At 44.9% G+C, this 26187-nt stretch overlaps 2 protein-coding genes across 2 annotated transcripts in view; both read left to right on the top strand.

Moving 5' to 3' along the window:
• The first annotated feature begins 536 nt into the window (after positions 1-536).
• Positions 537-7388, top strand: plvapb (plasmalemma vesicle associated protein b). Its single transcript, XM_007898850.2, has 5 exons — positions 537-1079; positions 1768-1840; positions 2896-3572; positions 5092-5158; positions 6248-7388. Exons 1-5 carry the CDS (start codon positions 720-722, stop codon positions 6265-6267), a joined length of 1197 nt encoding a protein of 398 aa, XP_007897041.1. The 5' UTR covers positions 537-719; the 3' UTR covers positions 6268-7388.
• Positions 7389-10429: 3041 nt separating this feature from the next.
• The window catches only part of ano8b (anoctamin 8b), a 29625-nt gene continuing 13867 nt past the window's right edge, over positions 10430-26187 (top strand). Inside the window, exons 1-8 of the mRNA XM_042342867.1 lie at positions 10430-10568; positions 20032-20142; positions 22324-22456; positions 23304-23442; positions 24366-24462; positions 25050-25166; positions 25695-25822; positions 26021-26182. Coding sequence (XP_042198801.1) covers positions 10430-10568; positions 20032-20142; positions 22324-22456; positions 23304-23442; positions 24366-24462; positions 25050-25166; positions 25695-25822; positions 26021-26182 — 1026 coding nt within the window. The remainder of the gene's footprint in view (positions 10569-20031; positions 20143-22323; positions 22457-23303; positions 23443-24365; positions 24463-25049; positions 25167-25694; positions 25823-26020; positions 26183-26187) is intronic.

Consider the following 26187-nt stretch of genomic DNA (forward strand, 5'->3'; position numbering starts at 1 on the left):
AAAATAATAATCTTTGCATTTGATAGAGAGCCTTATCACGTTGCTGAGACGTCTCAAAGCGCTTCACAGAATATACTGTAAAGCGAATTGACTGCGTATTTGTGGGTGAAACACGGCAGCCAATTGACTAAAATAGTCTAAGAGAAAGCCAGAATGCTGACACACCTTCTCTGGAAGGATGAGATTAAGTTGAGGAGCTTTCTTCATCCAAATATCTCTTGCGGTCTCCTGAACAAGCACTCAAGAGGGTGGGGGGTGGGGGGGGTTCATCTGGAGAGTGTGTGTGTCAACTATGTTTGAGTGTCTTTTGTTCTGGAGGAACACGCCTTCCCGTTCTTCATCACTGTCATCCCTTTCCCTTTGAGCGTCATAAAGAAAATTAAAGTTAAACAGCAGGCACCAAGTTCTGAATGAGAAGTTTTCCTGTCTCACATTATTGTCAGGAGAGAGCTGTTAGTTTAACCTCTCCTGGCTTTTTTACGTTCACTTCCAGGAAGGAGCTAGGACGCAGAGTTCTTCTAAATAAACACGTATAATAAGTTGCATGATTCATTTGGTGGTCCCTTCTTGAAAGCTCCTCGCAACTACTAGATGTTTGTTAAACTCTTAAGTATTTCCCATGACAGGAAACCCTTCCTTTCCTGTTGGGAAGACATTTTACTTGGATTCATTCATCTTGGGGAGGTAGAGAGACATAGCGAGAGAGTGAGTGAGCAACGATGGAGCATAGCAGTTACCCCATGAAAAAGCTGGGTTACGACAACAAAGATTATGGGAAAGAAAAGATGAATAGCTGTAGCTTTTACGTCAAGTACTTTCTGTTCTGTGTCAGCATCATCCAGCTGCTGATAATTCTGGGGCTGGTACTTTTCATGGTCTATGGCAATGCCTATGGCAACCAGCAAATGCGGAGGCTGTTGGCTCAGAACCAGTCTCTGCGCTGCATCGAGGAGAAGATGAAGGTGCAAGCTGAGGCTGAGGAGCTGGGCAAGAAGCTGAACAAAAGCAGAGTTCAGGTAACCAAACTGTCCACTGCCAACAAGACCCTGAACGCACTGAGCATCTGTCTGGATACAAATGTAAGTTTGGGTTTTTCCTTTCTATCCCTTCCATAGATTAGACCTGCACTTTTGTTGTTTTTTAATATATGTATAAAAGGATATCGCTATGTGTCTATTTCTTTCTCCTCCTGCCCCCAAAACCCGCTGATATATGGCTCTGAAGTTGCCAGGTGCCCACTTTGGTTTGCACCTGAATGAAGTGCTCGTTCTGGGATGACTGGCACCAAATTGCTTATTGGCGTAGACATCGACATCGGGGCAAGTGACCATTCATGCATTTGGTCAGGTGGCCAGTGTTGGCAGGTTATGTGACTGTGAGGGCATCAGAGTTGAGCCTCAATCCTGACCTCATTTGGCACGCATACCTTTCACTTGGACAGCATTCAGGAGCGGATACTCTGCTCTGGAACTCTGCGCTAATGCCACAAAAGTAACAATGATAATCATCCTTGCATTTGATATAGCAACTTATCACAACTTCGAGACGTCTCACAGAATATACTGTCAAGCGAATTGAATGTATAGTTTGTGGGCGAAACGCGGCAGCCAAATTGCGCACAGCAGTGACCCACAAACAGTCTTGAATCGAGTGACCACATTATTATTATTATTATTATTTATTTATTTATTTATTTATTTAAAAAGAGTGAAGTGTTGGGGTGAAGCTGAAGCACAGAGTTAACAATGATCTGCTTCTCACACACAGGGCATTCAGTTTCACAGTAACTGCTCCACCATCAAACCTCCTCCAAACAAACTAGCGCCCACCAAGAATCCAGGTTAGTCCCATCGTTGAAACTGTACCAACGGAAAGAAAGCTGGTTTGGTTTACAACAACAACAACTTGCATTTATACGGCGTCCCTCACGCAGTGTGGTGTCCCAGAGTGGTTGGGTTTACATTCAAATTTTGTGGGGAAACTGTGTTTAATTATGCCGAGGTCATTAAATGCCATTGGAAGTTCGGGTAAATTTTTTTTACTCCGAGCCTCCTTGCTGGTTCCTAACCCTCAGCTCGGTTCCAAATCCCTGACTGCCCAGCGCCTTGGAACGTCTTCCTGACATGAAAGGCGCCGTGTAAATGTAATTTGTCGTTGCTGTTGTTATCAAAAATTACGAAATATCAAACCCACGTTTTGGCGAACATGTATCTATCTGTACTTCGCTCGACTTCGAGATCCACTAGCGACAGCCTTGCCTTGTGTATCGGACACGGGTTTACTCATTAAATTGGTTGGTTGCAGCCTGGGGAAGTGTTTCGCACAAAGAGAGAGATTTGGGTGAAACATGAGAGATGGAGTAATGGATCGCAACACGGGGAAATAACATTCAGTTTATTAAACTGAACTTCCCCTCGTATACACACAGACGCACGCACACACCTTCACGTGTACACGTACACAAGGTCATAAAATAATACCTCCACTTAGCCTGTGAGGATATTTTATCTTGCCATTTACGATTGTCCAGAAATTGTGGTAAAATTCTTAAACTCAGTCCTAATTTGGAAGCCGCTTTTTCGCCAACCTCTAAAGAGAACTAGGTTCCAAATTAATATTATTATGAATAATAATCCTTGCATTTGATATAGCGCCTGATCGCGTCGTTGCTCTTCACGGAATATATTGTAAAGTGGATCGACTGTGTATCTTGTGGGTGAAACGCGATAGCAAATTACGTATAGCGGTGACCCACTTGAGACTGAATTGAAGAATTTACCACAGTTCTCCTCAGTGTTAAACTTTGAGATGTCTTGGTTGGGTCTGGGAGGTTGAGACTAGCTGAAAATTTGAGCCTTTGTGTAACTGGATCTCGTACTGACTTCCACACCTTAGTTTCAAACCAAGACATCGCCCTGGAACTGATAATGTACGTCCTCAACCCGAAGAACGGAATCACGCAATTAAGGAATTGCAGTGGCGCACAAAATACGCTGAAATTAGCCAAGGTGGAAAAGGACATGTTGGAAACGAAACACAAGATAGACTTACAGAGCCTAATCAAACAGAAGGACAATTTGAACAGCCAGCTTCAGGGTTTGAAAAACAACTGTACGTCGATAAGCCAGGATTTCCAAAAGTTCACCAAAGATATCACCTCCAAATACGAAGCAAGTTTTAACAAACTGTTGAACGCGGATCACTCCAGTCTGAGGCAACAACTCTACCAACTGAAAGGCGACTGCACCCCACTGATCTCAGCCTTCAAGATGGAAGTTCAGTCCCAGCTGGATCAAACCAATTCGCAGATCAGAACCTACTTCGAGGGGGCAGTGAGCAAAACGTCCAGGCTGGCAAATGTGGAGATGCAGTACGCCGAATGCCAAGCGAAAACCAAGGCTCTCGAGGAGGAAATCAAGGCTAAAAAGACAGTGCACGAAAAGGACACGGAAGCACACTTGACCGAGAAGCTGAAGCTGCTGCAGGATTTGAGGGTTTTGATGACGAAGGCGGAGAACGTTTATCCTGGAGACGGACAATCTCTCTCGGCCGGCAGGTCAGTCAATCAAAAGGTGAGTGAGTTGACCTTTACTCTGTATTTAATAGCAGTAATAATAATCTTTGCTTCGATATGGGGCCTTATCATGTCTTTGAGACCTCTCAAAGCGCATCACAAAATATACTGTAAAGCAAATTGACTAATAATAATAATAATAATTTGGTAACTCTATCCACGACTGTTTGTGGACTGCTGTGGGCAATTGTCTGCCGGGTTTCCCAACCCAACTCTTCCCAATTCAGGTGTTGGTGCCCACAGGTTATGGATATCCGCATGAACATGCCCACCAAAATACGCAGTCAATCCACTTTACAGTAGATCCTGTGAAGAGCTTTTGAGACGTCTCAACGGTGGTATAAAGGGCTATATCAAATGCAAGGATTATTATTGTTGATTATAGCATAGAACATTTAGGTTTAATAGGATTCCTTCCCTTACACAGGATCCATTTACTATCTTGATGAATTCCTGCTTTTTTTCGGCAGAGAATCTCCTGCTGGCTGAGACATTTATTGGTTTGACTCCCACTGGCAGCTCTTGAATTACTTCCCCTTTTACACCATTTCAATGCACTTCCTTTCTGAAATTTGATCAAACTTTGTTGTGATCCCTTCGGTGGGTCTGTGTGCGTCATTGCTGTCTTCTGTTCCAGAACGTCGATGAGAGAAAAGGGGGTGAGAGAGAGAGAGGGAAAGAGAGTTCCCATCCATCAGGACCCTGTGTTTATTTATAGATTTGTAAACTATTGGAGGTGGAAACATTGGTGTTTGATCTGGATCTCGCTCGCTCAGGGAGGAAAATACGACTTGTGTTTATTTTGCTTTGTGATCTAACAATCTCTGTCTGCCAAGCTTCCTCCTTCCTCTCTGTGATGGCTGTTTACGTAACCTCTGATCTTCTCTCTGCTACGCACAGTCCATTCACCATGAAGTCTTTTCTGGGGAGATTGTTTTGTCCGCAGGCATACACTTCATTGCAGTTCAATTGTTTAATTGCAACGATGGAGTCCTGTAGCATATTGGTTGGTGCACTCGCCTCGCAAACGAGAGGACCCGAGTTCAGGGCAAAATCTTAGGCAAGTTTCTTTACTCCGCACACATGCCTCTGTTTACCTAACAGTAACTAGGAACCCAGTTGTTAGCGGATTGGTGGATTGCTTTACTGGGGGGTAATAATCCTGTCGAAAAAATCATCAATTTGGCCACTAAATCCATGACTGTTTGAGGGACACTGCTGTGCGCAATTGACTGCCCCGTTTTGCATTTGTGGACGCCTCGAAGACGCGATATCAAATGCAAGGATTATTAACTATTATATTTGCTAATTCCAGTTGGTATCACGATGCCCCAACCCAGTACTCAGGGTCAAAGCACAATCCTTCAATCCCCTAAAATGGTAGCATCCATGTGGAATCGTTGGTGTCCGTGGATCGCTCCTGTTGTGGTGAAATCTGTATCCAATCCCCGTGAGTGTGGAAATAAGGTATCTCCATCCTGACAGATTGTAACAGAATATTTATTCTCCCAAAACAGAAAGTCTCGAGCGATTTACTGAGTGAAAGGATTCAGCAGCTGCTGGGATCAAGGTTGTCCCTTCAAGGTAAATGTCAAGGGTCAAAGTCCCATGGACGGAGCTTTGAGCTCACAGTCTAGGCTGACACTTGGATGCACCATGGGGTGGGGGGGGGGGGATTGCTGTACTGTCAAAGGTGCCGTCTTTCAGCTAAAATGCTAACCCACCACCCCCCGACTCTGGCCCCAGCCACCCATCGCCTGTGGGTCAGGTGTGGTTCAGTTGCCCCATTAAATCTCTCCCCTCCAATACCCTAAGGGGAATCCCAAATCACTCTGACAGACTGTGCAAGATTGCGAGACGCGAGGGTTCAGATAAAACTAGATGAGATGTAATAGTTTTCGTTTCAGATAAAACTGGTTCTGGATAGAAAGCAGGAGGTGATCATTAAAGGAGAAATCTCCATATCTTGGTAATGATGATACATATCCCGAAGGACTTGTTCTAACTCTATCGAGGTCCTTGTTCAAATTATTCACAAATTTCTTGGAGGAGAGGACCGCTTGCAAAATTATGTCTCCTGATAGTATTTAGCACAATCTGGATCTGATCAGCAGATGGACCGTGGATTGAGTTTAATTGTAGGGAAATAATATAAATTGGAATAAGAAACAGCAAACAGTTACACAATGAAGGGAAGTCCTTTAGCAGAGGTGGGGAAGGAAATCTGGTGTGATTATTTATCGTTTAACTGACAGTTTCCAGTCCTTGCGGAGCTGCAATCAACAAAACTAATAAAGATTACGTCTTTCATTTGAAAATAAATTATTCCAAATTCACAAAGCTCAAGGCTACAGTCTACAGCCCCGAGTGTGGTTTTGAGTTTTCTACCTTCCGACGGTGTTTGGGAAAGTCATGAAGGAGCATTAAGGATGTGAGCTAAATGTGTCTCATGGAAAAAGATTTGAGTTGATTAAGATGATGAGTTGAGAGGTTTTTGACCAAACTATGTCGGTGGGCATTTTAATTTAAAACTTCAAAAGGACTACAGGGATATAGAAGAGACAGGTCTGGGCATCATTGGAGAGATAGACATGGCACAAGTTGTGAGAATTCTTGATTGTTGGAAAATCTGAGCCTGGGGGAACTGTATTAATTTAGATTTGTTTATATTAGGAAACAGGCAATCAAAATAAGCTGGTTCCTGACTGACTGTGTGAATGGAAGAAAACAGAATGCCTGGACAAGCAAAGCTGCAAGAAATGATTCAGTTTTCACTCGTCAAGAATGACACGAGTTTATACATTTCTGCAAGAGCGGACATCTTAAAAGTCCAATTAACTAAGTCTAACTCTATAAAGTTACCGTTAATATCACAATATCGTAACTCTAACCCTAGAAAAAAAACTAATAACTGGAGTTTACTAACCTTAACAATTAGTCCAGATATTACTGTTTGATGATACTAGAATTTTGCTCGAGGTAATGTTCCAACTAACATCCTACTGTGTGTTAAACGTACTTCCTTAATATTCTTTTGAAACCTTATCACATTCACTTACCTACCATTGTATTGTGTAGGGAGGATGTAAAAGTAATGGAAAATTTGCAGCATAACCTGAGTTGAAGTGGGTTTCAGTTATAAAGAGAGGCGAGAGAAGTTGGGGTTTTTTTCCACTAGAGAAGAAAAGATTAAGTGTGACAAGATAGAGGCCTTCAAGACTTATCAACGGTTACATTAGGGTAACTAGCAATAGCTTTCCACTAGTTGGGGAGACAGTAATAGGAATGTACAAAATCAAGATGAGCATAAATGGAAATAAAATAAAAGTTAGCGATAATGTCTGTTTGCAGAGGGTGTCTGGAACGTGTAATGTTCCTCCACAGACTTTTTTTTAGAGTAGACGTTTGGTAATAGAGTTTTAGACTCTTGAATAAGAGGAATATTAAAGGGTTTGGGAGGGAAGAGAACAGGAGCGGGATTAGAGTAGGAGATTTATGGGAAGAGAAACGTCAGTGCAGACATGATAGGGCAAACAGTCAGTTTTTGTTCTGTAACATTCTATGGTTTCAATGGATTCACTATGATGGATTTGATCACGTTGACCACTTTCCAATCACTGGCTTAATCTCATGATTTAACAGCTGCTCTCTCTCTCTCTATTCATTCTCCGGCACTTAAAAGAGTCCAGGGTGACAAGCAAGGAGTTTCGACTAAGCTTCTCATGAAAACCCAAGGTTTGTTTCGCATTATTGACTGATTGTTGATGTACCGTGAAAACTACATTAAAATAAAGTTCATCTTATTCCCTGGAAACAGGCAATGTTCAGTGTGTAAATACTGCCATGCGTCTCACATGTGGGCACGCACAACAACAACGACAACTTGGATTTATATAGCGCCCTCACACACACACACACACACACACACACAAGTGCGTGAGGGGTGCTATAAAGATACAAGTTGTTTTCATAGCGTGGGGGGGGGGGGGGGGCGGTGTGGGGATAAGGGGGGATAATACGGAAAAGGGAGGAAAATGGTTCTAGAGAACAAATTAATGATGTCTGAGTCACGAGAGGCCAAAATGTTTTCTGAGACATCTGTCACTGTTGTAGTGACTGGCGTTTGTTTGAAGAACAAAACAATGGACAACATTTGCGCGGGAGCCAACACAAATATTCCCAAAACCAAGCTATTCCAAGCTATTCTCTTACTCCCAGCCAAATTGGGAGATATCAAAATAAAAGTAAACATAATCTCTCCCCGTTTGACGTGACGACAAGTCAGCGGTCGGACAAAGACCATCACAAAGAACAGAAGAAGCCAAGAGTGTCTGGCGGAAATGAAGCTGGCAAGCTCTGCCTGACAGGTCAGACAAGGGCAAGCTCCTCACTGAGTTTCCCATTGTAATGTGTTGCCAGACATCGCAGAGGTCAGGACCTGGAGGAACATGTTCCTCTTCAGAAAGGGTTCTTTGATTGGAGGGTGTCGGACAGGATGATACTCAGGCTGGAGTGTGTTATATATATATATGTGTGTGTGTGTGTGTGTGTTACAGTAAAATTGTGAAACCAGGGAATTTACAAAATCCACCCAAGTTGTCATGTACAATCCCTGGTTTCACAATTTTACGATAACATAAACACACTCACACACTCAGAGATACACACACCACAGAGATACACACACACCACAGAGATACACACACACACAGATACACACACCACAGAGATACACACACAAGGGTATACACACACACACAGAGATACACACACACAGATATACACACACACACACAGAGATACACACACACACAGATACACACACACACACAGATACACACACCACAGAGATACACACACACACAGATACACACACTCAGAGACACACACACACACAGATACACACACACAGAGATACACACACACAGGTACACACACACACAGAGATACACACAGATACACACACACACACAGATACACACACACAGATACACACACACAGATACACACACACAGATACACACACACAGAGATACACACACACAGGTACACACACACACACACACAGATACACACACACACAGATACACACACACACAGAGATACACACACCCCACAGAGATACACACACATACCCCACAGACAGACAGACATTTGGACCTGCAGGTGCACACTGTGGCCACTGGATGGCGCCACCATTCAACACTTGGAAGTCAGACAGAGATGTTGTTTGAATCACAAACCACTTTGGAATTATTTTTCCACAGACTCAAGAGTTGAGATATTCAGTGAACGGCAACTTGTACTTATACGGCACCTTTCACGTGAAAATGACTTTGCTCAAAGCGCTTGCCACTCGTGGCTCTGATCCCGGAGCGAAGAGCTCAGGGATTTGAAAGATTTTGACCCAAATGCGAGGTCAAAGAAATAATATTAAGAATAATATTCCGTGAGGCTCTTTGAGACGTCCTGAAGACGTGATAAGGCGCTATATCAAATGCAAGGATTATCATTATTATTTGATATAGCGCCTTCTCGTGTTGTTGAGACATCTCAAAGCGCTTTACAGGATATATCGGAGAAGGAATTGACGGTGCATTTTGTGGGCGAAACGCGCCTTCGGGATTTTTTTTTAAGGCAGGGTAAGTAATACAAGGAAAAACGGCTTGGAAGGGAGTTTGAGAGGACAAGAGGAGGGTGGCTGAGGGCTTCGGTAAAGCTTAAGGTACTTCCATTAGGAAATACGGCATTTTGATGTGATATAAATGGAATCTAAACACGACATTGTGGATTCTTTTTTAAAAAAAAGTTGAAAAGATATACTTCATCTTTAAAAAAATAGACCAATTTTATGCTGACATTACGCACAGCACAACCTCAAACATCCTGTTTTTATTCGCTACCAATGGCTGACGGTTTTACCTTAACTTTCAATCCCTCCCCCAAGTACAAACAGAATGAAAATGTCGGTCACTCAATTCCACGGCTGTTTGCGGGAACGCTGCTGTGCGCAATTGGCTGCCACGTTTCGCCCACAAAACACACGGTCTTTACAATATCTTCTGCGAAGCGCTTTGAGACGTCTCAATGTGATGGGTGAGGATTATTGTTAGTATAACTATGTCACAAGTAAGTATTATTATTACTGGAAACAAGTTCAAGTCTATGTGTCCCCTCTCTCCCCAGCCTCCCCCCACCCTCCCCCCACCACCCCCTCTGAATATAACGTGTCTCTCTGTCTCCAGATCTCTTTAGCATTAGTTACTATAAGGCTTTCTGTCCTCTATGTCACTGGATTCTTGCAGCCTCTTGTCTGACACTATCTCACTTCCTCTTTGTTTCTATCTGGTCCTCTGCATCATCATCATCATCATCATTCATCATCAGCCTCTCTCTCTCTTTCTTTCCCTTTCTCTCTTCCTTCCTTCCTTTCTTTCTTCCTGTCTCTCTCTCTCTCTCTCCAATAACCTCTCTCTCTTCTCTCTCTCTCTCTCTCTCTGTGTGTCACTGCTCGGGCGGGGATGCAAACCTCACCATTCAGCAGAGCCAGTGAGTGAGTGAGTGAGTGAGAGTGAGTGAGTGAGAGTGAGTGTCTCTGTGTGTGTGTGTGTGTGTGATCTCTCCATCCTTTACCCCCCCCCTCCCCAGCAGTGTTTGTGCAGTGGTGCTGATGTGGTGCTGATGCTGATGGAGGTGCCTCCATCCCTGGCATCTCACCAGAGACCCCAACCACTGGGATCCCCAGTGCCCTCCAGGTGAAGGGGCATCAGCAGAGAACCCAACCCAACCCAACCCAACCCAACCCAGCCAAGCCGTGCCAGCCAAGCCGTGCCAGCCGTGCCAGCCGTGCCAGCCATGCCAGCCATGCCAGAGGCGAGGAGACCCTCACACACCAGCCCTGGGGGCGACAACCCCGACAGAGAGAGGAGATCGCAGCCCGAGGCAGAGGCTGGAGATGGAGCTGCGAACCGAGGAGCCTCCGCCGGGGTTTTGGGTGAGTTTTTCCCGACACGAACGAGGATGAAAATGGTCCAAATTCCGAGTCTGTTTTTTTTTTGCAAAACCCCCTCCTCCTCCTCCTCCTCTCCTCCTCCTCCTCCTCCTCTCCTCTCTCTCCTCCTCCTCTCCTCCTCCTCCTCTCACCCTCACCCCCCACCCAAGCGATGCAGCAAAAGCAAAAAAAAAGGAAATGCCACTGTAAAGGGACCGACCTTTTCTTATTCAGTAAAAAATAATAATAATAATAATAATAATAATAATAATAACGATGATGATAATAAAGCACTGGGAATCTGCTGCAGATTGAATGGGAATGTTGCAGGAATTACTACGGTGGTGATGTGTGTGTGTGTGACTGTGTGGAGAGAATGCAACAGAAATAAAGGTGATCATATGCTGAAGGTGTTTATTTGGTGGTGGTGGGGGGTGGGGGGTGTGGGGGGGGGGGTTGGGGGGTGGGGGAGAATGAGGGTATTAGAGAAATTAGCTTTTTATGTAATTTGGGGGAGTTTTCATGCCTCTCTCTCTCTCTCTCTCTCTCCCCCTCCCCCCACCCCCCCCCCCACTCCCCTCATTTTCTGAATTAAATCAGATTTTAATAGGAATTTGAATTTAAAACAAATAATCGGATCTCACAGACATGTGGGCAAATCAATCTCCAAAACACAGGAGAGAGAGAGAGAGAGAGAGAGACACACACACTGATAAAAAGGATGGGAAATGTTTTTATTATGGATTCACCTTGGCAGGAACGGGGAAAGATAGGCAGATAGATATAGATGTCATCTCAAAACCACCCCATAAACGCTGCGCAAAAGACTGGGAATAAATTCTAACCGGTTTTAGGACAATGCAACGTATTGGAAGGCAGGGAGTCAGTTGGAAGCGTTTCTTGCAACCCAGCAAACAAGGGAAGGATGGATGTGCGTGGAATTCTACTCACAGCCGGATTTGCTGTGTGCGGCGTTTGACACGGAATCTTGCAGTCCTGCTTAGTACCGTGAAGGACATCTATTGAACGCGAGTCTGTCGCGGAATATGTGCAGTCAGTTAATTCACGGCTGTGCACAATTGGCCCCCGTGTTTCTCCCACAAATATACAGACTCAATCCACTTTACAGTGGATTCTGTGAAGCGCTTTGAGACCTCTCAACGGCGTGATCAGCCGCTATGTTAAATGCAAGGATTATTATTATTATAATTATTGCACAGACTAACATACTGAGTAATACAGCAACAGCAATCTGTACTATTCCCATTACCCCACCCTCAATATAGTATCAGTCTATACTGTAGCATCATACACATTAATATAGATTAGTTTCAGACTATATTGTAATATCATAGTATATTAATGCTGTACATAATTTTTTGGGGTCAGTTGGTCAGTCGGGTGTCTGACACATGGAGAAATCCATCACCATTAAGAATATCCAAACCAAACAGAGGTCCACACATCCCATCTGCACATAGTATCAGTCTCTATTGTAGCACACACACTGACACTGTATTGTATTGTCTATATTGTAATAATCCTCCAGATAAAAGTGGTCATTCATTTCATGCTGGATATTCGCCATGTGGGTTTCACCCAGAAAACACACAGTGAATTCACTTTACAGTATGTCCCGTGAAGCGCTTTGAGTCTCCTCGAAGACGTGATAAGGCGCTGAATCAAATTCAATGATTATTATTATTATATTTGCTGTGGGTAAAGAGGCTGCTGCATTTGCCTATTAATACTGTACACAGAAACTTTGTGACGCACTTTGAGACTCTTGACATGATAGGTGCTATATCAAATACAAGAATAATTACTATCAGCGTGTAGCTCAACATTAAACACACTGTCATGCAGAGGATATATCATATCAAAGCGTATTGTAAGACATGATAATAGTAGACTAAGTAACATTATGGGTATAGTACCAAAGGAAAGTTTAGAGGAGCAATGATCACAGCAAAACATCAGAGCCTGTGAGGACCTCAGATGAAACGAGGAAGAAAATAAAAGAGAGACGATCTGATCGGCAGAACAGAGGAGTGGATGAGGGGAAGGTGGAAAAGAAAAAAATAACAGATGCGGCCAGGAGAGGAAGGGGTTGCTGAAGGGAGGCAGAGCAGCTGGGAAGAGAGAGAGAGAAAGAGACATTCTCGGTAGACGTGCTCAGCTGGAGTGTGGACCATGTGCGCTACAGATGCCAAATAATTACAAGTCTGCATCAGACCTTGAAATCCCTCAACTGAAACCCCACATCAGGTCAGGTCACGTTCAAACACCGAATACACAACACAGACAGATGGATATGTGCGCAACACACATGCAGACAAACACACTGAGCAACATCGTGGCTAATACTAACTGCAAGACTGGCTAATAATACAGTGACTAACTGGCCTTCAGACTCGTGGTGTCCCGTAGTGTAGTGGTCAGAGCACTCGCCTCGCAAACCAGAGGTCCCGGGTTTGATTTCCGGGCAGGGCAAAACCTTAGGCAAGTTTCCTTACTCCACACACACACACACACACACGCCTCTGTTCACCGAGCAATAGGTAGGAAGCCGGTTATTAGGCGATTTGGGGGGATTGCTTACCGGGGGCAATAATCGCTTCAAAAAAATCTAATTAATCAATAAGAATTTGGTCCCTCAATCCTTGACTGTTTGTGGGACGCTGCTGTGCACAATTGGCTGCCCCGTTTCACCCACAAAATATAAAGTCAATCCACTTTACAATATATTCTGTGAAGCGCTTTGAGACGTCTCAACAAAGTGATAAGGTGTTATTATCAAATGCAAGGAATTATTATTATTATCTCACCACTACATGTTGATGTGTCTCTCTTTTGATTCTGCTTCTTTTAGCCTTGATGGTGTGTTGCACTTTAGGTCGGTCACCTCTGGATATTAGGAACACAGAACACAGTAGTTAGTAGTTCAATTGGCCATTCAACCTATTTCTGCCTCTTTTTAAGAGCAGGTGTCTAATTTGTGGCATTTCCTCATTACGGAATCCCTTCAGAATTCCCTTCTACCTGTGGGAATGCTGTTCTGGTGCTGAAATGGAGTTGATGTGGGTCTTGTGAAGGATTTCGGAAAGGATTTCCCACTAACAACCTAACGATAATCCTTGAATTTGATACCGAGTTTCACCACATCATCAAAACGTCTCAAAGCGCTCCACAGGATTTTTACTGTAAAGCGTCGCGGCTGTATATTTTGAGGGCAAGGTGGCATCCAGTTTGAATTTGTTAGTGTCCCACCCCAGCCATGAATGACCAATTTTATTTGGGGGATTGTGGGCAGACCGGAGCTTGGTTTAACATCTCATCCTAAGGACGCCACCTCCAACAATGCAGCACTCCTCCCAGCACTGCACTGGAGTGTCGGCCGGGCTGTGAGCTCAAAGTGCCAATGTGCCAACTCCTGTGGCAGGAGTACTACCAATTGATCATTGAGAAGACTAAAGGGAGTGTTGACCTGGGAAGGCCAGTGACTGAAATCACAGCCAGCTTTAAATTGAATGTTATTTCAGGACCTAATTAAGAATAGCTGCTTCCCGATCGTGTAAATAATATCCTTGCCTCTTATTTGTTTTGACTTAACCTAAATTAACAGTTAAAGGGGTATCATTATTCCTGTAAGTTCACACTCTTTCTCTGTCTGTGTCAGCCCTGCGTGTGTGTATGTCAGACTGGCCTGAAGTGTCTCCTCCCTGCTTAAGGGGTAATGTCATTGGGGTACAATTTGCAATTCTCTGATTAAGCTTTCCGAAAGTTGCCAAATTTGAGATATTTACAGAAGGGGGAGAGGAGAGAAAATCTGGCAAAGTGCAAAAAAAAGCTAGAAAGAGTAAGGTCACTGTAAGGTCCTTTGTCGTCCGTGACAATACAGTATAATTTACAGTGATAGAGAGCCTTTCACATTGGAGAGATGTCACAAAGTGTTTCACACTGCTTGGCTGGGCGTCTGAGCTCGGGTTGGGGGTGGGAGCTGAAGAGGGTGGGGGAGCAGCAAAGATGACCCAAAGCATGGTCAAAGAGATAGTCCTTTCACTCCCCAGGCTTTTTCTTTCATTCTTTGGGGAGCTTTTCAAAATCTCCGACCCTCTATTCCAATCGACAAGGCCAACGCAGCTAAACTGAAACTATTGCTCCATCTCTTATGAAAAGACCCCCAAAAATCCCTCCCCCCCACCCTCCAAGCTCGTCCAGGCTCCTTCTTCCCTCTCTCTCCGCCGCCCCCCCCTCTCCCCTTAACAATCACAAGTCTTTTGTTTCTATCCTCACAGCGGGCTTGTGTGCAAAGATCAAAGCCAGCAAGCAGGCCTTGGTGTAGATAAGGAAGTTGGTCCTGTGCTTTGTGGTCTCATTGAGGGGAAAAACTCAGTCTTGTTGCCAACAGAATGTTTTTCGGTTGTTATGGTCTGGAGGATGGAACAGATAAATAATTGAGAAAGCACGTGTGTCCTGAAAACTGGTGCCTTTATGTTTAACTGAATGCATTTCAGTTCCCATTTGTTTATAGGCAAACTCAGCAGTACCCAACAAAGCCTGTTCCCTCCAGAAAACCTCATACAATTGGCTCCATTATGGATTCCAACCCAACCCACTCAGTCTCCTGAAAGAGGTCAGCGTCAAAGAATATAAACAACAACAACAGATTACACGGCGCCTTTCACGTCGGGAGGACGTCCCAAGGCTCTGGACAGTCAGGAATTTGGACTCGAGCTGGGGTTTCGGATCAGAAGGGGTGGAGGGCAGGGAGGGTAGGGGAGAAGAATGTCAAAGGTGTCTCAATAACTTACACCCAATGAGTTACTTTAAAGTGTAGTGACTCTTATGTGGGCAAACTATTCTGTCTTTGCTCTATATCCCTTAATACCCTGACCTAACAAAAATCTATCCACCTCAGTCTTGAAAATCTGAACGGATCCAGCATCCACAGCTTTCGGGGGAGAGTTCCAGATTTCCACTGCCCTCCGCATAAGAAAACGCTTCCTGATTTCACTCCTACTGCCCTTGCTATAAATGGATAAATGGACAAAATATCGCCGGAGAATCGATAGCCCATGCTTTCCAATCTGACCTCATTTTAATAACACAACTTTTGTTTGTTAGTTGATATAGCGAATTTTGAAAAGGATAAATGTGTCTGTTCGCTCCCCTTATGAACAAGAGGTATGTGGCTTCGAGGAGAACAGTCAACACATTGTGGGCTGTGCTTGGCCCAACTTGTTACTGTTGCTTTGAATGCTCTTACTGATTCATTGCTGGTGCAGTTGGAGGCTGAAAGGCATCCTAGTTACAGTCGTAGGTGGTGAGATGCAAGTGAAAGGATGGAATTTATTAAACAAAGTTGGCATTTCAGCCCAGCTGACAGTTGGGGAATTCTTTACGAGTTTTAGACTAACACGTGTACGGATTATTTCAATGGCTCAGATGTTAAGGCCATTGGCTGGTGGGAAACTCTGCAAAGACCCAAAAAGATCCTAGGACCTTTCTGGTCATCAGTCAGCCTGGGTTAGGGAGCGTAAAAAGCTAAGGTTCCTATCACTGATCATTTTCCATTGTCCTCCTGGCCCTCACTGAAAATTATGTGTATACAGACATCCGGTGAGGATTGATTTGGCTTTGACTGTGACGTAGGAATGCAGTTCACAGTCTAAGCTGACAATTCCAGGGCATTACTGGAGGAACGCAAGCAATGTTGAAGGTGCCTCCTTCAGACAAAACATTAAACCCAAGTTCCTGCCCCCAAAAAGTCACTCCATTTTCCAATATATCCTGTGGAGCGCTATAGAATGTCCTCCTAATGTGAAAGACACAATACCAATTGTGACAATTATTGAGATTATTGATAATAATAAACAAGTCTGTCTCTTCAGGGGTTTCTTACTGTCCAGGCCAAGAGTCCTCCAAGCTCCACTTTCACGGAGAAACAATGAATTGAACGTTTCTCTCACTAATGTTGGAGGTGTTGTTCATGCTGCAGATTAGCAGCTGCGTTTGCTGAATTGTAGCAGCTCATTGTGCGAGTGCTTTGAGGTGTTTTGGCTCTGTGTCAAGAGCGAGTCTCAACACAATGTACATGTACATTCAACTCACAGTGTTATTTATAAATTCAGAGTCTGCTAGGTTTATTTAAGGGGCAAACGTGTGAAATATGCTGACCGAGGCGGATCAACACTTTGCCCACAACAACAAAGCCCCTCCTGCAGGAGCGCACATAGCAGAATTTCGGAGTTTGCTCGATTGGCTGTGAATCCGCTCTGCAGTCTCCGTGTCCCCCGCCCGGCCGGCATCGCCAGCTAAAGTAAAGCGCTTCACAGAATTCACTATCAAGTAGCAACTGTGTATTTTCCAGGTAAAGGATGAGACCTAAGGAGGAGAGGGAACTCTTGAGTGTATTCTCTCAGAATACCAAGCAACTGAGATTACACAATCGCTACACTTGCATGGTATATCCAGTGAAGCGCTTTGAGACGTCTCGACGACTTGATAAGGGGTTGCGTCGAGCGCAAAGATTCTTCTTCTTCTTGTAAAACGCAGACAAAAATAAGGCAAAAATAGAGACAATGGGTTTGCGCTCTCTGCCTTTTCTGTTTCACGCTTTGGTTGGCGTCAGGAAGCCAGAGTGCGAGCAGTGCAGCCCGGAGCCACTCTCTTCAGTGGTGATGGGTGAGAATGCGGAAAGGTTAAAGGGGGAGAAATATCGGATTTCGCTCCCTGGGCCGTTCGCCCGGAGTTAGTTGACTTCTTTCAGGAGAGGGAGATGGCAGACACCATATCCCCAAGTGTGTTTTATTGCCCCGTGTGACAAGCCAGATTCACCACCGTAATCCAGAACTTCTGCGTTCCGTATTTCACAGCAAGGCACAGGAGAAAAAGGTCAAAAGGATTAAATCCTTTTGACGTGAAATGTTTGTTCCAGGAATATTTCTTCCGCCCTCGCCCACCCCCAATAAATTTAAAGGGACACCGTCTTTCTCACTGCCCGTCATTCCCTCAATTGGTGACGCCTTGAAAGGCACAAGGCTTCTCTCGTGGGATTGTTTTATTTATTTATATCATTTCTATTGGTTTTTATTTCGCCCACAAACGATACGGTCAATTCACTTTTTTTGGGGGGGGGTGGGGGCTGGATTTTTGCTCACAAAATACACAGTCAATCCACTTCGCAATGTATTCTGTGAAGTACTTGGAGATGTCTCGACGACACGATAAGGCGCTATATCAAATGCAAGGAGTATTATTGTTGGTAAACAGTAGCAATCCGATTTGGGACTTAAGTTCAACTCAGTGAAATGACACAGCTCATCTTCCCTCCGTCCTTTCCCCTTTTAAAGCAATGTCACTCATCCAAGAGGCATTCTTCAACCAATTCCACCCCCCAACTCCTCCCCGCCCCACCCCCCCCCCCACCCAGCCCCAGCCCTAACCCACCGCCCCACCCTGTGTAACTGAAAACCTAGCGTGTCTCATTGAGAGTAGGCTGGAGTTTTCATTCTGAGGGGCTGTGAAGTGAATTAATCTCAATGACTGTTTTTTGGAGTCAGTATATCTGGGTCACGATGAAGTCTCCTGTACCTGATTGGTGGAGGAACTCTGGTGCGTTACACCTCTCTCTCATGAGAGCGAGAAAAGAGAAAGAGAGTGAGATGAGGAAAGAGAGAGAGAGAGAGAGAGAAGCAGAAAAAGAACGAGAGGGAGAGAGAAGGAGATGCGGCTGATAGCCTGAGCGTTTCGAAGATGGCCCCTTATAGCGTGGAAGAGAAGAATTAAAAGCCACGGTAAGTCTTTATGTAAGACCCTCCAACTAGAGCATTGCTTAGAATATATAATAGAATAATCCTTGCATTTGATACAGCGCCTTATACGTTTTCGAGACCTTTCAAAGGGCTTCACAGAATATAATGTAAAGTGGAGTGACTGTGTATTTTGCGAGGGAAACGCAGCAGGCAATTGCACACAACAGTGTCCCACAAATAGTCATGGATTGAATGACCAAATTTTTCTGGTGGGATTATTACCCCCGGAAAGCAAGTCACTAATTGACTAATAACCCTGTTCCTACTTACTGATAGGTATTGAATGACCAAATTATTATTATTTATTTTTGAAGGGATTACTTAACAGCTGTGCAGCGGGTGGTTTGCAAGTAGTATTTATTATAGAACTGGCTGTGCGTTTCAGATAAGATTTGTTGTGGTGAGCTAGATATTGTGCGGCAGCCTTCTATCCTAAGCGCTGTACATTTTTCCCCAGTATCTTTCCCCCACCCTGGTTCCTGCCGGCATGAGGTTCTACCATCGTGCGAGAGTAGGGGGGCAAGCCTTCCATCCCATGCGAATGGTGAATGTCATTGGAAACACGGAACACATTCGTTTGCAGAGATAGTGAACAGCTTGTGTTAGATGCATGAATTAACGGCGCTGGGGAATACTGCAAAACAATTCTGCCCCCTCCACCCCCCACCCCAATCATATTCATATTCACAGGGAGAGGTGAGCGGTAGGAATTGGGGAACTGGGAATCATTGGCTGACATTTCCCCCTCCACCCAATGGGTACAGAGACCACTCATCTGCCCCTTACTCTACAATATGATAATAATAATAATAATTCTTGCATTTGATGCAGTGTCTTATCATGGCATTGAGACATCTTAAAGCCCCTTCAGTGGGTACACTGTTAAGTGAAGTGACTGTTTTATGGGTAAGAGGCGGCAACCAGTTGCCCACAGCAATGTTTTGAAATAGCCAGGAGTGAGTGACCAATGTTATTTGGAATCCTTACATTTGATACCACTCCTACTCTCACCCCACTCTCTACTCTGCAGTCACTTGGTGCTCTGCCTATGATCCATGTGCAATTCCGTGCCACCGTAAACTCATAAAATACGCAAAAAGGGGATCAAATGTCATTCACTTATTCAGTTGAATAAATTCTCTTTACTTTGTTGCAACCAAATGTCGGCACAAAATCAGGTTAGATGTTCAGTTCAGTGGTGACGATGTGGAGAGCGAATTAATAAAATGGCTTCTGTTGCATCGAAGTTGTTTTGTAAATTGACTTCATTAACTGAGAATGCCTGAGGTCAACAGTGAGTGGAACGCCAACAGAAACTTTATCAGCTCTTCATGTAGTTCCACCAAAGTTTTGGCGCTGAATAAGCCGGGGGGGAGGGGGGGGGTGGTTGGAAACTAGGTACAGTGAAACAGTGATGAATTACAGCTTACTCAATGCCCGCCCCACCACTCCTCAACCCCTCCCTCATCAACCCCTCCCTGTTCACCCTCCCACAGTTGCTTTTCCTTCGTCGTTCGCACGTTTAATGAGTTGATCTTATTTCCCAACATGGGCAGGAACACAGACACAACATCTCCCTCCCCCCCCCTCTCTCCCTCTCTCTCTACATTACCCCTGTCACTCTTAACTCTCCTCTTCTTTCTTCACAGATAAATTATTTGGCAAAAAGCTCCTCCAGGCTGGTCGTTACATCATGTCCCACAAATCATGGATGAAGACGGTTCCAACAGAGAACTGTGACGTCCTGATGACATTTCCAGGTATTATTCTTTGCTCTGTCCTGCCAGCACCAATATACTTATCCAGAAACCTCACACGAATCTTTTAGGCTCAATAGGAGACGTATTAGGTGCAAGATAAACCCAATGGACGCAATGAGACATTGTTTGATATCTCTTTAACCATTCCAATGGTCACTCAATTCATGACTGTTTGTGGGACGCTGCTGTGCATAATTGGCTGCTGCCTTTCGCCCACAGATATATAGTCGATTCACTTTACAATATATTCTGTGAAGCGCTTTGAGACGTCTCGAAGACATGATAAGGCGCTTCAGAACCTTGGGATGTCCTCCCGACATGAAAGGCGCTATACAAATGTAACCTTGTTGTTGTTGTTGTTGTAGATCAAATGCAAGGATTATTATTGTTGTTGTTGGGCATCATCCTTGGTTGATAGCAGTCTGGGAATAGGAAGTTCAAGGCCAACATTGGGTACTTTGAGCTCACAGTCCAGACCTGGAATCTGGTGCATTATTGAGGGAATGGACATTAAGATGGGACATTAAACAAAATATCTCTACTTGTTCAGATCAACATTAGGAGAGCACCTCCTGGCCAACAGACTCAAATAAATTGTTCTTTCACTTTCAAGCGCTCCAGGACACTACCCCGTTTGAAGGGCGCATCTGCAAGTTGTTGTTGTATAGCTGGTTATGACATGTTGCTGTGTACAAATTAATTGCTGTGTTTGTCTACAAATGCAGTCACTAAACTTGCTCACAATTACCTGTGAAGTGCTTTGAGACGTTGAGGCTGTATCAAATGCGAGAATTATCATGATTATAACCTTAGCCCTCCTTTATTCCCTGTTCAGGGCTGGTTTCCCCTCTATACACTCTGTGAAGTATTATGAGGTATTTTAATGGGTTACACTGTGCAATGTAAAAAGTAAAATGCGTTCATTCTTTGATTAGTTCATCGACCATTTTCTCTGGTATTTGAGCCAGGTCAAGAGACATGTTATCAATTGCAGGTAAAAGGTCGTAGGTCTATGTGTCAACGCGAGACCTTTAACTGAGGCACCAATGCCTGAATATGGGCCATTTCGTCAACAGGAGATTAATGCGTTGGCAAGCACGAAAATAGGTCATTGGGGCAATGACACATCTCACAGAGACAATGTTGCCTCCTGTAAGGGCAGCTTGATGCCAATCTGGAGCCAAGTCTACAGTCACATTGTGTTAGTGTTAGTTGAGGAGCTTTCACTCGGCTCCTGTTTCCTGGTGATAATCCCTGGAGGGGATAATAATCCCTCCCAAAAAAATTATTACAAAAATAATAATCATTTGGTCATTCAATCCACGACTGTTTGCGGTGCACCGTTGTGCGTTTCGGCCACAAAATATACAGTCAATTCACTTTACGATATATTCTGTGAAGCGCTTTGAGACAGTTCGAAGACGTGATAAGGCGCTACATCAAATGCAAGGATTATTATTGTTATTACTTACAAATCCCTTTGGGAATTAGATCCTGATGTCACCGCACTGCTGGCCTTCAAGGGTTAAATCCCCCGTGTTTATCCCAACCGCTCACACCAGTCACTGTCCATCACAGCACCAGCTCATGTTACTGAGGTCCAAGCTAAGCACAACCCAGCACAACATAAGCCAGAACAGCCAGTCCACTCCTGTTCCCCCCAACCTCCCCACCCCCACTTCAAACCAGCCAGAGCTCTCTGTGCAGACCTGAGTTTCTCACAGTCTCAGCCTTAAAACCGTTGTCTTAAGCGTTCAGATTGGAGTGGCCTTTCTTGGCATGTTATTATAAGCTATTCAATTATTTAAAAAAAANCTATTAAATTCGAGCCGTCTCAAAGCACTTCACAGAATGTACTGTAACGTGAATTGACTGTGTGTTTTGTGGGCGAAACGTGGCAGCCGATTGTGAATTGAGTGACCTAATTATTATTATTATTTGTTTCAAACCCCCACGTTAAATTCCCAGCGCGAAAGACGCAAAGAATCTCAATGATCGAGATCGCAGATATCAGTAATCCTTTCTTCCCCTACAATGCAAAGTCTTGTTATGAAGGTTTAGTGAAAGCATCTCTGTTTATAGACACTGATTTCTGTGACATTCCCAAAGGTCCTCCATGGTTTGTGACAGATCAGTCCTCAGCCCGTCACTGACCCTTGCCTTCTGCCTTTTCCCCCACAGATATGACAGACGACCACACATTGCTATGGCTACTGAACCACATCCGGCTGGGTATCCCGGAGCTCATCATCCAGATCCGACACCACAAGCACACCAGTGTCTGTGCTTTCTTCGTCACCGCCACTTATGAGAAGTGGGTCTGAGCTGGGGGTTACATCATCAGTCCTTGGTGCTGGGGAGGGAGTGTGACCTGGGCTGGTTACTTAGACTTACATAGAATATACAGCACAGAAACAGGCCATTCGGTCTATGTCTCTGTTGGTGTTTATGCTCCACATGAGTCTCCTCCTGCCCTTCCCAACTAAGCCTCTCAGCACAACCTTCCATTCCTTTCACCCTCATGTACTTATCGAGCTTCCCCTTAAATGCATCTATGCTATTCGCCTCAATTGCTCCTTGTGATGGCAGGTTCCACATTCCCACCGCTCTCTGCGTAAAGAAGTTTCTTCAGACTTCCCTCCGGTTGGTGCTGTCGGTAACGTGTGGTGAGGAATTGTCCAGGGAAGCAACCAGCGACGAGACCTCAAATTAACTGCCGCCAACGCACGCACGGATGAAGCAGGGCTCTGGCCTGCTGCCTGTCCCTCGCGCCCTCCGTTCCACCATCGGCGGCCATGCTTTCAGCCACTACGCCCCGAAACTCTGGAACCCTGTCCCTCAATCCCTCCGCCTTGCCCCCCTCCCCCCCCCCCCCCTCCTGCCCCATCTTCAGGTCGCATGTGAAGGCCTTCCTCTTTGACCTGGCTCTGCCACTGCCAAGCTCTCTGAGACGCTGCCCTGGTTGAGGGGCGCTGTATAAATGCAAGTTCTTGTTGTTCGGATCAGGACTCAATTAAGAAACAAGCCGACAAAGTAACAGGAAGATGAAGGATAGGTACTTTGATATAAGATGAGATTCAAAGGGGGGGGGGGCAATGTTCTCCTGCAACTGAACCTCTGGTGTGATCTCTGTACTGATCTCTGTCGGCCTCTCCTCGCAGTTTGCTTCGAGGAGCCGAGGAGCTCGGTCTACAAAAGCCTGTGAAACAAGAGTTTGGAGGGGGAACTCGATGCTTCTCCTGTGATGAGGATTATATATACGAGAATATCGAAAACGAAGTCCATTTCTTCACTTCTCAGGTGAGGAAATCTGCTGCTCGCAGTTTGATGTTTGGCAAAATTAATCCTTTTTCCACAAGTCATTGCTTCAGCATAACACAAACACCGTACATTACTTCACATACAAACGTTCTCAAGCTCACATTCTCTCTCTCTGTCTCTCCCTCACACTCATTCCCGCTGCTCTTTTTTTTCCTTTGTCTCTCCCTCTGTCTTCTGGTGCTAAAGATCCTCTCACCTCACAAAATATACAGTCGATTCACTTTACGGTGTATTCTGTGAAACGCTTTGAGGCGTCTCGAAGACGTGATGAGGCGCTATATCAAGTGCAAGGATTATTATTATTGCTGCAACCTTGAGTCACTGCACTTCCCATGTCTAGCACTCACTCTATTTCAGCCGTGCGTGCGTTTGCTGCAGTTAATGTGTGCTCTTACTCTTATTGCCTCCCTGGACATTTCCTCATTTTTTGAAGAAACTGGGATGAAAACAACAGTAACTTTCCCTCCTCTATAGCTCCTGTCACCTAAAAGAACGTTCTCAAAACGCTGGGCAAATACAGTGATAGAGATTGTTGGAGGGGTAAAGCGGTGTATTTCTAAGGAGAGTTTTGAAGGAAGGGAGAGGCATTCCAGGCAAAGAGAGTTTCAGAGGACCAGAGAGGGGATGATGGAGAGGAGAGTAAGCAAGGAGCAGAGGCTGGGGCATAATTGTGGAGAGGATTGCAGAGGGTGAGTGGATTGAAATCGTGGAAGGATCCGAAGTTCAAGGCCAGGATCCTAAACTCAACCCTCAGAGGTACAGAGGGAAAAGTACATGAGGTTTGCTGCTTACAGTCAGAGATGGGTCATCTCTACAACAAGGGCTCAATGGGAAACGAACCCTCGCCCCTTGTTAAAAGCCAAACCAAATGAAACCAAATGCAACGTAATGTCTCTCTGCAGGAACGACAGAGCATTATCAGGTACTGGCTGGAGAACCTGCGGGCCCGACAGGGAGAAAACCTCCACAACATCCACTTTCTGGAGGGGCAGCCAATCAGTAAGTAGCAAAACAACAGATGGGAAGAAACCAAACGGTTTTTGTTCGTGACGCGACAGTCAGAACATTTCCTGCCTGTTGCTCAGCATGTTCTAAGCACATCCAGTTTGTTACCTGCGCATTACCCAGCATGTGATGGGCAGGTTATCACCCAATGCGTTACTCAGGATGTAGCCTACATGTTGTGCATTGTGCATGCAATAATAGTGAGTGCAGTACCGTGTCTTCCTGCACCTCTTGTAACCTCACAAGAATCTTTCTCTCTCGTTCCTTCCCCAACTGGAGAGAGAGCGCAGAGGAGGTTTACCAGGCTGAAATCAGGGATCAGCGGTTTGGCCTATGAACCGAGGCTGGAACATTGAGGGACTGATAGAGACTTTTAAAATTACAATATAGTTGATCAGGAAACATTATTTCCACTGGTCTTGGGCAAGTCAGTGACTAGAGGGCATTTCTCAACACCGGTTCTTTGGGAGATTGACTGAGCATTGTCAGAAGAGGGAATGGGAGGCAAGGATGGAGATTGTTTCTTTTACAAAGAATTTGGTTTAGTTTATTGTGCGTTGACCACTTCTTGTTGTGTCCAGTTGCAGAGCTCGTGGCACGAGGGATTATTCAGCAGGTCCTTCCCATCCACGAGCAGAGAATTCTCAACCGGCTGATTAAATCCTGGGTCCAGGCCATCTGCGAGTCCCAACCATTAGGTGTGTATACACGTGGGATTGATCAATTGATTGAACGGTGTGCAATGTAGATACAATGATCATTTCTAGAGGTTGAAGGATTTATTGAACTACAATCAACGATATATCCTGGTGAGAGGCCAGACTCCCTAATCCTGACCTAAGGTGTAGTGACTGTGTTTCTGGACGCCTTTTTTTGCTTTGGAGTGTACCTTGCAGTCAAACACAAGGTCCATGTGATCTTTATCACATTGAATGGACCAATGTTGAACCCACTGAATCTTCCCCACCCCCAAACCCACCCTCACCAATATATTGTTCTCACTGTTGACAGAATCCAGCTGTGGATTCCGGTTCAGTTTAAGGATCTTTACTAAATTTTATTGTGTGAGACAGTAATATTCTGCAGACAAAATATACAGTCAATCTACTTTACAGTATATCTTGTGAAGCACTTTCAGGCGCCTCAATGACGTGATAAGACGTTAGACCAAATGCAAGGATTATTATTATGATCACTTCTGAAAGCATCGCCTCTTTCTTTTCCAGATGAGATCTGTGAATATTTCGGGGTTAAAATTGCCATGTACTTCTCGTGGCTGGGCTATTACACCTGGTGCATGGTCTACCCAGCAATCATCGGCTTCACATTGTGGGTGTTCACTGAGTCAGACCAGGTAAGGTGTCTGCAGGTGAAAGAACCTCCTCTTTGACCGAGCCTTCGGTAACCCTCCTAACCACACCCGCCCCATCCTCCCTGATCCCAATCCCTCAGCTCAGGTCCAAATCCCTGACTGTCAAGCACGTTGGGACGTCCTCCTGATGTGAAAGGTGCCATGTAAATGTAACGTGTTGTTGTTGTTTGATTCCCGCAGACCAGCCGCGACATTATCTGTGTGGTCTTTGCTCTGTTTAACGTGGTGTGGTCGACCCTGTTCCTCGAGGGCTGGAAGCGCCAGAGCGCAGAGCTGGCTTACCGGTGGGGGACGTTAGACCGACCGGCAGAACTCATCGAGGAGCCAAGGTCACAGTTCAGGGTGAG

Source organism: Callorhinchus milii, unplaced genomic scaffold, assembly GCF_018977255.1.
Source record: "Callorhinchus milii isolate IMCB2004 unplaced genomic scaffold, IMCB_Cmil_1.0 Scaffold21, whole genome shotgun sequence".
NCBI classification, from domain to species: Eukaryota; Metazoa; Chordata; class Chondrichthyes; order Chimaeriformes; family Callorhinchidae; genus Callorhinchus; species Callorhinchus milii.